We start from the raw sequence: 15,221 nt of genomic DNA on the forward strand, positions 1-15,221 counted from the left end.
TTGCTCGCGGGCCCAGGTTTTCGCACGGAGCCACTCACCTGTGCCAGGAAGGGCGCCGCAGTTCCGCGCCCAGCCCCAAGCGGCTGTTTCTTGCCGGCCTCCTTCCAGGCTCAGTCGCGGGGCTGCAGGAGGCCAGGGCTACTGCTCCCTTCCTTCCCATTCAGAGTAGTAAGCGAATTAGAGAGAATCGAGGACAAAGTGAACGTTGAGGGTCCCCTCTATTTCTGGGTGTTGTGCCTTTTGCTTTCTCCAGCCAGTGGAATGCCTGTATGCAGAAGTTCTGTCATCTTTACTGCGGAGAAAAAACCCATAGAACTTCCTTTCTAGGATTGACACACAGTAAGCCTTCAAAAGTTTTCTTAAATCGGTATCTAACCACGTGGGCTGAGCGAGCTGGTGTGTTTGGGGAAAAGGGGGGCGTGTAGGTCTTTGGAGTGACTTTAAATCTGATTTAGCTAGTTCGTTGCTGTGAAACAGTAACAGCTCTACTTAGGGACCCCAGGTGTGTAAGAACGACCCATGCTTGTGATTGACCTCTAACACTCTGTTCTCCAGATACCTGGGCATGGGCCACCACTGCACTGAGCTCAGGTAAGGACTCAGTGGGGTTGTACTGATGGAAAGGTGATTTCTTTATGTTTATAAAAGTGTGGCTTATTTGTGAACTTGTAGACTCTCAATTTAGGGTGACCATTAATGAAATCTGGGGTCCCATGGAGAAAGCTCTGCTTTTTCTCCCTTGTTTGCCTTCTTTTACTAAGATTTACTACATCATTCTTTTACATCAGGGAGCTGACAGGAAAGAAGGTCTTTGTTCCCTTTTGAAAGTAACCTTGGCCTTTTTTCTTAAGAGTTGGGGATCATTTTGATAGCCCTCTGCAAGCTTCTCGGGCAAGCTTGGGGGTGTTAACTGCAGACCCTTCCCCTACCCTGTTGGAATGGGGAGAGCTGAGACAAAGGGGCTTGAACTGGCGCTGGCACGGGCATTCTCCAGCTCCTTAAAGCCATAGGCATAACCTCTACCCCCCGCGGAGTTTGGAAGGAGAGAGTATGTGAGGAGTGGGGGTGGGGCAAAGCAGGGGGCTAAGGGGAGGAACAAGGGAGGTGGAGCTTAGGAAGGCCACTTCCCCTCTTTCCTCCTTCCTGCAGTCCCTTGGGGGAGGGGGAACTACTTATCCCCCACCCCCAACCTGCTTCCATGACGGGATTTGGGGAAGTTCACTTTCCAGGAAAACTTTCCTTGGGGTTCCTTTGCAGATGGATCCCTGTGCCAGCTGTCCCACTTCCAGGCTCAGGCACCATTTCCAAGTTCATCTGAGATGACTCTAGGGTCTTCTGTGGCAAGTGTCTTCCACCCCCAAGCCCTTACTTGTTACAGATCCTAGTTCCAGCAAATTCCTTTATTTAAAATTTTTTTTTTTTATTTATTGGATAGAGATAGCCAGAAATTGACAGGAAGATGGTGAGACACCTGTAGCACTGCTTTACCATGTGTGAAGCTTTCCCCCTGCAGGTGGGGGGGTGGGCATCAGGAGCTTGAACCTGCTCCTTGAGCTTTGTAACATGAGCACTCAGCCAGGTGTGCCTCCCCACAGCCCCAGCAAATTTCTTGTGTTGAGTGAGATTTTGCTAAAACTCAGGGATTCAGAATGATTTTGTTTCTTGGTGGATCAGAACCTGGGAGTGCAAATTCTTAATCAAATCTTGTTTGTCCTGGGGGTTTACTGGTGCCAGCGATTGAACCTGTGGCCTCTGATATCTTTTTTGTTGTTAATTAGGTTCTGGGGAATGCGTTAAGGGCCTCGTGTGTTACTGCTGAGCTACTGTTCCATCCCAATTTTATTTAGAGGCAGAGGGAGGTAGTACAGGACCATCATTCACCTTTCCATCTTGCTTCCTTGGTGCTCCCATGTTCTCCCAGGACCTTACACATGGAATCACCTACCTTACAAGCCCAGTCTTTTTATTATCTTTATTGGATAGAGGCAGTCGGAAATGTAGAGGGACGGGGTGGTAGAGAGAGAAACACCTGCAACACTGCTTCACCACTCGTGAAGCGTTCTTTTTTTATATTTCCCCTTTTTGTTGCTCTTGTTTTATTGTTTTTTATATTTATTAATTTTTCCCTTTTGCCTTTGTTGTTTTTCATTGTTGTAGTTATTATTGTTATTGATGTCATCCTTATTAGATAGGACAGAGAAATGGAGAGAGGGGGGAGAGAAAGACACCTGCAGACCTGCTTCACTGCCTGTGAAGTTACTCCCCTGCAGGTGGGGAGCCAGGGGCTCAAACCAGATCCTTACACAGGTCCTTGCACTTGGTGCCACTTGGAATTAACCCACTGTGCTATCACCTGACTCCCATTGGTGAAGCTTTCCTGCAGGTGGGGACCAGGGACTCGAACCCAGGTCCTTGTGCACTGTAACATGTGTTCTCAACCAGGTGCACTATTCGACACCTATTTACTTTTTTTTTTAATTTCTTATTTATTGGATAAAATTTGAGAGGGAAGAAGTGATTGGGAGAAAGACTGTTTTCCCTCTGCAGGTGGGGACCAGTGGTCTCAAACATGGGTCCTTGTGCATTACACATATCTTTTAGATTTATTTACTTATTTTAATTTTTATTATTGCCTTTATTTATTGGATAGAGACAGCAAGAAATCGAGAGGGAAGGGGGGGATAGAGAGGAGGAGAGACGGACATCTGCAACACTGCTTTTCCACTGCAGGTCTGGGGACCGGGCATTCAAACCTGGTTCCTTGCACATTGTAACATGTGCACTTACCAGGTGTGCCACCACCTGGCCCCAGCTTGTAGATTACCAGAGCACTGCTCAACTCTGGTTTGTAGTTTAGAGATTGAAGCTTTCAGGTATGAAAACTTTCATGCATAACTATTAGGCTGCCTTTCAACTTTATTTGCCATTGTTTGCAATACTTTATTAGGCTTGCATTTCATTGATGAGTTGGTTCATTCTTAGGGATGAAATTAATCTTGAGTTGTTACAGATTAAAAAAGAACATACTAGTTGGCGGTATGTCAGAGGGTTAAGGGCTTGTAAAAAAAAAAAAAAGAGTTTAAAAACCAAAATATATAAAGTGCTTGCCAAACTCAACAACAAGACAACAAATAACCCCATCCAAAAATGGGGGGAGGACATGGACAGAATATGCAAAAAAAAATAAATAAAAGAACATACTAGTGGCCAGGAGTGCTTTCACATTTCATTAATGAAGAAATCATTTTTTTAATATTATTTATTTTCCATTTTGTTGACCTTGTTTTTTCATTGTTATGGTGGTTATTATTTTTGATGCCCTTGTTAGGACAGAAATGGAGAGAGGAGGGGAAGGGGGGGGAGGGGGTGGGTGGAGGGGGGAAAGACCTGCTTCACCACTGCCTGGGAAGTGACTCCCCTGCAGGTGGGGAGCCTGGGGCTCAAACCTTACATTCTCATCATGACGTGTGTAACCCCCTGTGCTATCGCCCTACTCCCGAAGAAACCATTTTTTAATATTCATTGTTACTTATTTCCTTTTTGTTGTCCTTGTTGTTTTTATTGTTGTAGCTATTGTTGTTGATGTTGTCGTTGTTGGATAGGACAGAGAGAAATGGAGAGGAGGGGAAGACAGGGGTAAAGAAAGACACCTGCAAACCTGCTTCACCGCCTGTGAAGCGACTCCCCTGCAGGTGGGGAGCCGGGGGCTCGAACCGGGGTCCTCATGCTACTCCTTATGCTACTCCTTGTGCTTTGCACATGCGCTTAACCCACTGCGCTACCGCCCGACTCCCTTTTTGTTTATTTACATACAATCCTCAGCATTTTAGTTGTTTCTCTCCCATCCAACACATAAGCAAAGAATGAGGGCCTATTTTAAAGAATATTTAATTATTCCCTTTTGTTGCCCTTTTATTTTTTATTGTAGTTATTGTCTTGTTGGCTAGGACAGAAAAAAATGGAGAGAGGAGGGGAAGACAGGGGGAAAGATAAGACACCTGCAGACCTGCTTCATCTCCTGTGAAGCGACTCCTGCAGTTGGGAGCCAGGGGCTCAAACCCGGATTCTTACGTGCTTTGTGCCACGGTCCTTGCGCTTTGCGCCACGTGAGCTTAACCTGCTGTGCTACCACCAGACTATTTTTTTTATAGGGAAATAAAACTTTTCAAAAAAAAATCCACTGTATTTAATGCAAATTAATAGATTTAACCACCTTAAGATGCTAGGAAGAAGCTAGTTGTCACATGTAATAAAAATTTTTTTTTTTTTTTTTACTTAGCTTAATAGCTTAATTTTTACTTTTAAGACTTTTTTATTTTGGGGGGGTTAAGAGGCGGCATCAGCACAAAGTGCAAGGACCCGCACAAGGATCCTGGTTCCATCCCATAGCTCCCCACCTGCCCACGGGTGTGTGTGTGTGTGTGTGTGTGTGTGTGTGTGTGTGTGTGTGTGTCACTCTGCCTCCAGAGTTATCACTGGGGCTCAGTGCCTGCACTATGGATCCACTGCTCCAGGAGGCCATTTTTGTTGATTTTGTTATTGCTATTGTTCTTATTAGATAGGACAGAGAAATTGAGAGAGGAGAGAAAGGGAAAGAGAACACCAGAAAACCTGCTAGTGAAGCGACCCCCATGCAGGTGGGGAGCCAGTGGGAGCTGGGGGCTTAACTTAAAATTGAGAGGAATAAAAATTGAGAGGGGAAACAGAGGCTGGTGAGAGAGAACTTCCAGTACTGCCGCACCAGTAAAGAAGATGGGGACCTGGAGTTGAACCAAGGTCTTACTTAGCACATGGTGAGTGACTTTACTGGGTGCAGCCACAGACTGGGCTGGCACACCTGTTTCACAGCACAACTCCCAACCTCAAGGAGCATCATTCTCAGATTTGATACAGGTGGTCAAACCCAGGCAGGAACTCATGCTTGCAAGTCCTGGTTTGTGTTGCACCTCTTGGATTACAATCGGTAATTTCTCCATATTTTTATACATTTATTGATTTTCATATTTACTTATTTTCACTTTTGTTGCCCTTGTTGGATATTATTGTTGTACTTATTGTTATTGATGTCATTCTTGTTAGATAGGACAGAGAAATGGAGAGAGGAGGGGGAGAAAGATAGACACCTGCAGACCTGCTTCACCACTTGTGAAGTGACTCACCTGTAGGTGGGGAGCCTGGGGCACTTTGCACCACGTGCTACTGCCCAACTCCCTATTTTACCAGAGCACTGCACAGCTCTGGCATATAGTAGGAAAGCTGATTGAACCTGAGACTTTGGAGACTCAGGCATGAGAGTCTGTATAACCATTATACTATCTACTCCCACCTCAAATTTTCTTTGGTAGACCAGAGAGAAACTGAGGGTATGATATCTTCAACTTCACCACTTGTGAAGTTTCTCTCCTGCAGGTGGGGAGGAGGATGAATCCTATGCATCACCCAGCTGGCCTCCTTATTATTATTTTTTTTTTTGCCTCCAAGGTTATTGCTGGTTTTTTTTTTTTGCCTCCAGTGCTTATGGAGGCCATTTTATTGTCCTTGTTGTTGCCCTGTTTGCTGTCTTTATTATTATTGTTGCCATTGATGTTGTTGGATTGGACAAAGAGAGAAAGAGACCCCTTCAGGTCTGCTTCATGGCCTGCAGGTGAGGGAGCTGGGGGCTCGAACCAGCATTCTTAAGCTGGTCCTTGCACTTCTGCACCATGTGAGTTTAATCTACTGTACTACCACCTTACCCCCTCCTTGATTTTTTTCTTTTTTTTTTTTTTCTTGAGGGCATTACTCTTACTCATGCATTGAAGACAACTTTTTTTTTAATCATTGAGAGAACCAGAGCATCATTCTGGCACATAAAATGCTGGGGATCTAAGGTGGGGCTCCACTCTTGAAATGTCAGTGCTTTATCTACTGCGCCACCTCCTGCGTCACCATAAGAACTGTTACTAATGCTCTTCATCAGACTGTCCTCCACCATTCCTTCCAACACTAGTTCTGTGGTTTCTCTTCCAAATCTCTCTTCTGCCTCTTACTGAGTTTTCAGTTTTACAGCATGGGGAACAAATGCTATTTCTCCAGAAAATTGGTCTTTGGACAATTGACATTTGGGAGCAATAGTCATTGAAACAAGACAGATATGAACAGGAAATTGGGAATGAATTTCCAAAAGTAATTGAGTTGGTGGGTAGGAGAAAAGTTGACTAGACAGTAAGAGATTTACTTTATATTTTATTAAGTCAGATATTGTAGAGGATATAGGGAGAGATAAACATCTGCAGGCCTGCTTCACCTCTTGACTAGTGTCCCGTGTAGGTGGGGAACAGGGGTGGACGGTAGGGGCTCAACCCTGATCCTTAGGCTCAGCCAGGTCTGCCACTATCTAAGCACCTAAAGAATTATTATTATTATTTTGAGAGAGTTGCAGAGAGAAAGACAGAGAGAAACACCAGAGCACTGCTCAGCTCTGGTTTATGATGGTACAGGATTGAACCTGGGATTTAGGATTTAAGAGCCTCAGGCGTGAGAGTCTGTTTGCATAACCATTACGCTGGTTCCCCTGCCTTATTATTGTTAATTTATTCCCTTTTTGTTGCCCTTGTTTTATTGTTGTAGTTATTGTTATTGATGTCATTGTTGGATAGGACAGAGAATGGAGAAGGGAGGGAAAGACTGGAAGAGAAAGAAAGACACCTGCAGATCTGCTTCACTGCCTGTGAAGCGGGTCCCCACGACTCCCCTGCAGGCTCAGCTATGGCTTATGGTTTACAGGGGATTGAAGCTGGAATTTCTGGATTCTCAAGCACAAGAATCTACCTACACTTGCTCCCTAAAAACTTGCTTATTAACTTATTTATTAATTTTTATTCTAACATTTCTTTTTTTATATTCCCTTATGTTGCCCTTGTTTTGTTGTAGTTGTTGTTATCCTTGTTGGATAGGATAGAGAGAAATGGAGAGAGGAGGGGAAGACAGGGAGAGAAAGACAGATACCTGCAGACCTGCTTCACCGCCTGTGAAGTGACTCCCCTGCAGGTGGGAAGCCGGGGTGGGGGCTCAAACCAGGATCCTTAAGCTGGTCCTTGCACTTTATTGAGTGAAGGTGAGAACCAGAGCATCACTCTGGCACATGCAATTCCAGGCACCAAGATTGAAAATCTATCTTTGCTTGTGGGATGGGGAATTCTTTTTAAATTTAATATTTATTTTCCCTTTTGTTGCCCTTGTTTTTTTATTGTTGTTGTACTTATTGTTATTGATGTCATCCTTGTTAGATCAGAGAAATGGAGAGAGGAGGGGAAGACAGAAGGGGAGAGAAAGATAGACACCTGCAGACCTGCTTCATCCCCTGTGAAGGGACTCCCCTGCAGGTGGGGAGCCAGGCGCTTGACCAGGATCCTTACAATAGTATGCAGCATCTCCCCACCTGTATGGGGTTGCCTCACAAGTGGTGAAGTAGGTCTGTAGGTGTCTTTCTTTACTTTTGTCTTCCCCTCCTCAGATTTTTCTGTCTTATCCAATAACAAACAGCAATAATAATAATAAGAGCAGCAAAAATGGGCAAAAATAGCCTCCAGGAGTGGTGGGTTCGTATTGCAGGCACCAAATCACAATAATAACCCTAGAGGCCAAAAAAAAAAAAAATTAAAGAATCCTTGCTAAGAAACAGTAGGGGCGATTCAAGAGTCTACATTTTCTTTCTGTAGACCCTGGAATAGCTTGGAATAGCTTTAAAACAAAAGATTTGCTAATATCTGTCACATGGGATCCCACACATTCAAATTTATGCTTCTAAATTCAGGGCTCTAAGCACTATCCCACCCCAGGCCTCTGGAATAGCTTCCTAACTACCTGTCCCTTACCCACACTGGGGAGAGGTAGGGAGCCACAGGTGAGGCAGTGCTGTGCTGCCCACGTAGCTCCCTCCTCACCCACTTCTCCAAGGAGGTCCAACCCCTTTCTTGCATTTGTAAATTTAATTAATGCAATTAAATTTACAAGGTGCTATGAAATAGCTCTGCTGCTGGTGCCAGCCCTGAGGAAATAAATGTCTTCACTTCTTAGCTGTGTGGAGTGGCAGACCCTGAGCCTTCTCCCTGGCTCTAATTGAGGATGCCACCCACTCTTCTGTCTGCCACATTGTATTTGAGCACGTCTGACCTGGTTCAGTGGAGACACAGGCACCCAGCACTAATGAGGCAGAGCCTTGTATGTCAGCCCACCCCCCCACCCCCCATTGCTGCCTCTCAAGGAATCCTGTGTTGGACCCCAGCCTCTGGGGAAGGGTCAGAGTTCAACTTGCATCAAATGCATAAGCCACCATCAGTATTCCCTGGGAGGGTCTCTAAGCCTCAGCCATAATGCCCCTTGGATGAGTGATGTGTTGTCCATAAGTTGTTTTTTTTTAGTTCTCATCATCTTTGTCTCAAGCACAGCAGGTACAGGTACATGCCCCATATTGCTTGGGCATGAGTTTGGGTGCTGACACTTGGTTCAGTGACTTCATTCATCTGATCTTGTTGAGCATTTTGGTAAACCCTATCTCAGGATGTTGCATTGTGTTCCACACTATGTTTCCTGAGTTTACCAAAGACCTGGGCCAGCTGAAGACCGTTATACAGCCAGTATGATGCTTTGGAAAAGGCTTCCTCTTTCAGGTTGGTGATCCTTCCAGCTTAGTCTCCAGAGCTAGAAAGATCACAGGAGACACAGCAGTTGGGTCTGGGGGCTAGGTTATCCAGGTGTTATACACACTAGAAAGGTATCCTGGAAGCCACACAGACAGTGCCAATGGGGGAGATTATAACTCTATGGTGCTTATTGTCTTGTAGTTAAGCTTGTTCCTAGTTCAAAGCACTCATTAACAAGTCCTATTCAACAAGTATGTTGCTTAGTCTACCTGTTCCTAGGTGACCCTTCTATAAACCAAGGGTCTCTGACTTAACCAGGGGAGGATTTAGCTGTCTACATGGGGGTGGGTTACTTTTTTGAGCAGACCTGGTGAGAGAAGCCATCACTGCCATAGCACCTGACTGGTTTGCGAAGGAAACCAGTAGTTGAGAGGAGAGCAGCAGCTGGCACCTAGAGGCTAGGCTGACTTGATTTGATTTGTTTGTGTGTAGCATATGTGTGGGCATCTTTCAATCATGCGTGCAAGTTCTGGGAGCTTGCTGGTATGTCAGGAAGGCAGCAAGCAAAGTTGATATCCTTACAAACCCAGAGTGAAAAAACAGAGCAAGGTGTCTCTAGAGATCACATAGGGAATTGTTTAGCTGGGAGAGGACTAATGTGCTCACCAAACTCATCTTAGGGCACCTGGGTTTGGAACTGTTTTGTTTTTCTGAAATTTTGTCCCCAAGAATAGAGAGACTGACTATCTGGAATTGAAATATGAGCTTTACCACGGAGTTACACTAAGAGCTGCCTTGGGGAGAGGAGGAGGAGGTCTGTTCATATGTTTAGCCCCCAGACTGGCAGACAAGCTGGCACTGCAGAGGTGGTTGGTTAATCATGGTCTGCACACTCCCACCATGTAGGCCTGTCCAGGAGGGAGCTGTAGGCTATAGGCTGTTAAGCCTTCATCTAGGCATGAGGAAGGCATCACCCCAGAGCAGCACTTCAGGGACCTTCTGTTATCCATTTCTGCTGGAAGCCCAGCCTTCCACTGAGTCCACTTGCTTCACTGGTTTAGCCTCCTGGGAAACAGGCCCAAACAGCAGTTTACTAAGGTTCTGGCATCAGGACCTGGCCGTCGGTGAGCCTGGTCTTCAGGTTAAAGGGTCTCTAAGCAGCTCATCCAGCTGGAGCTAGCACTCCTCCCTCTCCCCTGGGGCTGGTGATTCCTTCAGACACTGGGGACTTAACTTGCCCACGCAGGATCACAAGTGGCAAATAACCATGTTGTGTTTTACATAATATAGCTATATGATTATAATACACTTAGAACCAGGATAAGATTGCAACCATATTGGTTAGCAACCAACTACCTACAGAACTGGTATAGTGTCAATTAGTTCAGTAGGACTGCAATGGTGCCTGAAATTCAGCATTTCTAACCACCTTTTTCATCGAAAAATTAAAAAAAACACAAGATCATGGCACATCTGGTTTAACGCACATGTTGCCATGCTCAAGGACCCAGGTTCAAGCCCTGGGCCCCTACTTGAAGACAGAAACTTCAAAAGTGGTGAATGAGGAGGGCTGTATGACAGCAGGTTAAGTGCCTAATGATCCCAGTAAAAGCCCCCGCTCCCGCCTCCGCCTCCCCACCTGCAGGGGGCCACATCACAAGTTGTGAAGCAGGTCTGAAGGTGTCTGTTTTTCTCTCCCCCTCTGTCTTCCCCTCCTCTCCATTTCTCTCTGACCTGTCCAACAATGACAACAACTACAATAATAAAACAAGGGCAACAATAGGGAATAAATAAATAATTAAAAAAGTGAGCAGAGCTTCAGCTGTATCTTCCTCTCTCCCACTCTTCCATTCCCTCTGTCTATCAAAATTAATTAAAATATTTTAAAACTTGTATTTGATAGAAACAGAAGTTAAGGGGAGGACAGATACCTGCAGCCCTCATTCACCACTTGTGAAGCTTTCCTACTACAGGTGAGGACTAGGGACAGGGACTTGAACCAGTTTCCTGTGCCATCAACTGTATTTTTCTAAATATTTAAATATTTCTAAATATTCCCTTTTTGTTGGCCTTGGTTTTTTTTGTTATTGATGTCATCATTGTTGGATAGGACACAGAAATGGAGAGAAGAGGACAGAGTGGTCCTTGCACTTTGCAACACCTGTACTTATAAAAAATTAAGTGCTCACTTCCGGTAGTAAATTTACTTAAAACAAAACAAAAACAGCAAAAAAAAAAACCCCAAACATAATACACCTTTACACTGCCTCACAAAGACCTATTCTTTAATTTAATTTTTTTGGTTGTCCCTGGGGCTTAACCACTTCAGGCCAGGTTTTTCAGATAGAGACACAGAAAGGGGGAAACCTATACTTCTTTAATATTAGTCCAAATATTTTAGTCAATAATTTGTGACTTTCTGCCCATGCTAAAACATAAAAAAGATGAAAGACTATAAGATATGCTCAAGACCCATCTCTGAAGTGCAATTTCCTATTTCATTTTCTTTTTAAAAAAATTAAAAAAAATATTTATTGGCTTTTGTTGCCCTTGTTTTATTGTTGTAGTTATTGTTGTAGTTACTGATGTCATTGTTGGATAGGACAGAGAGAAATGGAGAGAGGAGAATACTGGGGAGACAAAGACACCTGCAGACCTGCTTCACCGCCTGTGAAGCAACTCCCCTGCAGGTGGGGAGCCGAGGACTCAAACCGGGATCCTTACGCCAGTCCTTGCACTTTGCACCATATGTGCTTAATCCCCTGCGCTGCTGCCTGACTCCCAATTTTTAATTTTCTTAAGAAAGCTTTTTGATAGCACAGACATTGAGAGGAAAATGCAGCTGGAGAGGTACAGAGGGGCTGGGTGGCAGCACATCTGGTTGGACACTTGCTGCAATACATAAGGACCCAGGTGTGAGACCCTGGTCCTCACCTGCAAGGGGAAAGCTTTGCAAGTAGTGAAGCAGTGTGGCAGGTGTCTCTCCCTTCTCTGTCACCCCCTTCCCTCTAAATTTCTGGATGTCTATCCAATACATAAATAAAGGTAATACAATTAGAGAGGTACAGAGACATCTGCAGCACTGCTTCACAGTGAATGAAGCTTTCCACGTGGGAGTGGGCTTGAATCTAGAACCTTGCCCATGGTAACACATGCCCTTAACTGAGGTTTAGTGTGCCACCACCTGACACATTGTTTTTAAGGACAGCTTTCAAAATGCTTTGTTTTTTCTATGCATGGCTTTTCTGACAACCCAGTATTTCATAAGTTATATTTAATAAGTGATAGAGAAGAAAGGTGCCTCTCATGATGCTTGGGATTGTATTTATGCTTACAAATCAAGAATATGACCATATAGGTATTCTTAGGGATTGAATTTAGAACCTCATGCTTCACTGCCACTATAGTGCTGCTTCGGCCACTGAAGATTTATTTTATGAGGGATGCTCAGACACACTCTACCAAGATTCAAACCCAGGACCTCAGCTCTGTCCCAAGCTCACTCAACCACCTCAGTGATCCTTGTTCTAAGCAACTTTTGAATTGTTTCACATACAGGTCTCTGGGTCTTGCAAGCAGAATGGAGGTGTGGAGGTTTGCCCTGTGCCCTCACAGGAAAAGGATTTGGGGCCTGAGGTTGCAAACCCGCAAGGGGGCGCTGCAGTCTTCATAGGCTGAGCCTCACAGTGCCCTGAGTTGTCCTTCAACAGTGCTGCCTGTCCTAAGTCTTCTAGAAGGTGTACTAGAAGGTTCAGTGGGAGGGTCCTGTAAGGTGCTCAGTGCTCTGCCGGGGACTGTTTGCTGAAGCTCTTTTTCTCAGATCAGGAAGGCATGGTACCCTTGAAACTGCAAGAAACTGAGAGGTTGGGAATCACTCATTTATTCCCTTTTGTTCCCCTTTTTTTTTTATTGTTGTAGTTCTTAATGTCATCCTTGTTGGATAGGACAGAGAGAAATGGAGAGAAGGATAGACAGAGAGGGTGAGAGCATGATAGATACCTGCAGACACTTCATCACCTGTGAAATGACTCTCCTGCAGATGGGGGGCCTGGGACTTGAACCGGCATCCTTACACGGGCCCTTGCTTTGCAGTACACGGGTCCTTGCTTTGCAGTACATGTGCTTACCCGGCTGCGCTACCACCCGACTCCCTACGACTCTTTTTTTTTTTTAACCCTGGGATATTCAGGCTTATGTATAACTAACTTTGATCTCACAATATGATTGAACTTGGAGACAGTCCCACTGTATTAGGTTACTCTTTCTGTAAAATTGTCCTACCCTCATTAAGAGGAGGGCTATAAGGTTATAGGACAGGGCCATGTGGAGAGTTGCAGAGAATCTGCATCCATCAGCAAAGACTTGGCTCAGTAATAGCTACCAGGAAGGACAGCATTGGGGTGTGTGTCAAGGGACCCATGAGGCTGGAGCATAACCCTTGGTAACTGCCCCTAGTCCTTGCTCATTGCTGTCTTCATCCATTCCCTTCTTGGGAACTTGGGACTCTGAGCCTCAGCTGGTGAGGGAGGAGGGAGTGAGTGATGGGCTAGCAGACCAATAGGCCCTGGAGGATGGTGTGGGGTGGGGCTTGTGCTGCCATGGAGAAGAGAAGCTTGATCTGTGGGGGAGGAGGGGGCGGTGGGAAGAGGACCTAGAGATTGAGGGGAAGGGAGAGCAAACAAAGGGGTCAGGAGGGAAAATAATGCCTTGGCTTCCTGAGGCCCTGCGGAGTCTGGGCAGGGAGAGCTGACCAGGGGCAGAGGGGACCAGACCAAGGCTGGCTGCAGGAAGGCTGAGGCAGGCGGATCCTAAATGGCATTGTTTGAAGTGGCCAGCTAATTGCACAGAGCAGCCCAGAGCAGTCCCGAAGAGTCTCAACCCTGGGCCTAGCCCCCTCTTCTGTCCTCTGTCTGGGTCCTGGTGCTGAGCCTTTGGGCAGTCTGGCCACATGGAACCAAGTCCAGAGCCTCCGTGTTTGGTGAGGGGCAGACTATTGGTGGTGGGGGGCAATCCTGGGAGGAGGGGTTGGTGGGCAGGAGTATTACTCCCCCAGATATGCCCTATGACGGGAGGACATAGTCACTGGGGGGTCTTGGGGTGTGCTTGTCCTCCCTTGCCCTTGCTCCCCTGCTGCTCTTGCTCCCCTACCCATTCTGGCCCTCCCACAGGAAACAATGAAGGGAGACACCAGACCTCTCAACGGAGAGGAGGATGCCAGTGGGAGGGAAGACTCCATCACCAATGGGGCCTGCAGTGACCAGTCCTCTGACTCCAAGGATGCCCTCTCACCCCCAGTCCTGGAGGCCATCAGCACCCCAGAGATCAGAGGTGCTGGGCATGTGGGAAGGGGAGGGGTGGAGGTGGGGTCGGCAGGCCTGCAGGCCACAGCAGGGCATGAACCTTCTGTTATGCTATAGGCAAGTTTGGGACACTAGGTTTCATCACTGACCACTTGCCAACCCTCAAGACACAGGGGAGTGGAAGGAGGTAGACATACTAACTACCCTCTAATCTCACCTGGGAGTCTGGGCAGGGGAATCCAAGCTGACTTTATACTTTGCAATTATGATGGGCTGATAATATCCCTGGGAGGGGACTTCTATCCTTCTGACCGTGGGACCCCTCCCCCAGAATTGAGGGGAAATGGGGGTGAGGCTGCTTCTGTTTCTTTCTGCCTCTTCTGTGTTAGTGCTGGTGCCAACACTACAAATCCACTGCTCCTGAGGCTATTTTTCCCATTCTGTTGCTCTTGTTGTGGTTGTTATTGTTATAGCTATTGTTGGACAAGACAGAAATTGAAAGGAGGGGAGAAAGACACCTGCAGACTTGCTTCACTGCTTGTGAAGCAACCCCCCCCCTGCAGTTGGGGAGCTGGTTGCTCAACCAGGATCCTTATGTCAGTCCTTAATGCTTTGCGCCATGTGCCCTACCACCTGGCCCCCACTGCTTCCATTTCTAATTACATCACCTGAGATTCTTTGCCATTGAGATTTTTCTGACTCAGCTGGCTTCACAACTGTTTTTGTCCCCATCCTGTTAAACTCTTCCAGAGCCTTGCTGTCAAATAGAACTTTCTATGAACTTGAAAATGTTTAACTTCTGCATTGTTCACCACAAATAGCCATTTGAAATGTGTCTGACAGGCACTGGATTGCTCACTTAAGTGAGCACTGCCTGAGTTGGGCAGCACAGTGACCTCTTGTAATTAATACTGAGGTATTGTTCTGAGAGGATGCCAGTGGGTTTGGAGGACATGACATACTGATCCTGCCTCAGCATCAAATTTCTCTCCTGCACAGGCCGAAGATCCAGTTCTCGGCTGTCCAAGAGGGAGGTCTCCAGTCTGCTAAGTTATACTCAGGTATTGCTTTCCATCCTCCCAGTCAGGGCTGAGGATTTCCTTCTGCTTTATTAATTGGGGAGCCCAAGATCACCTAAACTGGTATTCAGCAAGTCCTTGTAGACTGACAGATTTGGAGCACTGCTAGGTACAGCTCTGAGCAGCCTCACTTAGGGTATTATTTATTATACTTCCTTTAAATTATGCAGTTTTTACTATATGCTTTCTACTTATTTTTTCCTTAATCCATTTTTTCC

General features: G+C 45.9%; 1 protein-coding gene across 4 annotated transcripts in view; it reads left to right on the forward strand.

Moving 5' to 3' along the window:
- Window positions 1–15,221, forward strand: part of DNMT3B (DNA methyltransferase 3 beta) — a 37,526-nt gene that overhangs the window by 1,565 nt on the left and 20,740 nt on the right. For 3 of the 4 annotated variants that reach the window (XM_060188381.1, XM_060188359.1, XM_060188376.1), the window contains exons 2-5: window positions 254–339; window positions 556–591; window positions 13,793–13,952; window positions 14,924–14,985. In XM_060188381.1, the coding sequence (XP_060044364.1) occupies window positions 13,799–13,952; window positions 14,924–14,985 (216 nt within the window). In that variant the 5' untranslated portion in view covers window positions 254–339; window positions 556–591; window positions 13,793–13,798. The remainder of the gene's footprint in view (window positions 1–253; window positions 340–555; window positions 592–13,792; window positions 13,953–14,923; window positions 14,986–15,221) is intronic. The other variant, XM_060188366.1, reaches the window with a different exon arrangement.

The sequence above is a fragment of the Erinaceus europaeus genome, chromosome 1, assembly GCF_950295315.1.
Source record: "Erinaceus europaeus chromosome 1, mEriEur2.1, whole genome shotgun sequence".
Taxonomy (NCBI): domain Eukaryota; kingdom Metazoa; phylum Chordata; class Mammalia; order Eulipotyphla; family Erinaceidae; genus Erinaceus; species Erinaceus europaeus.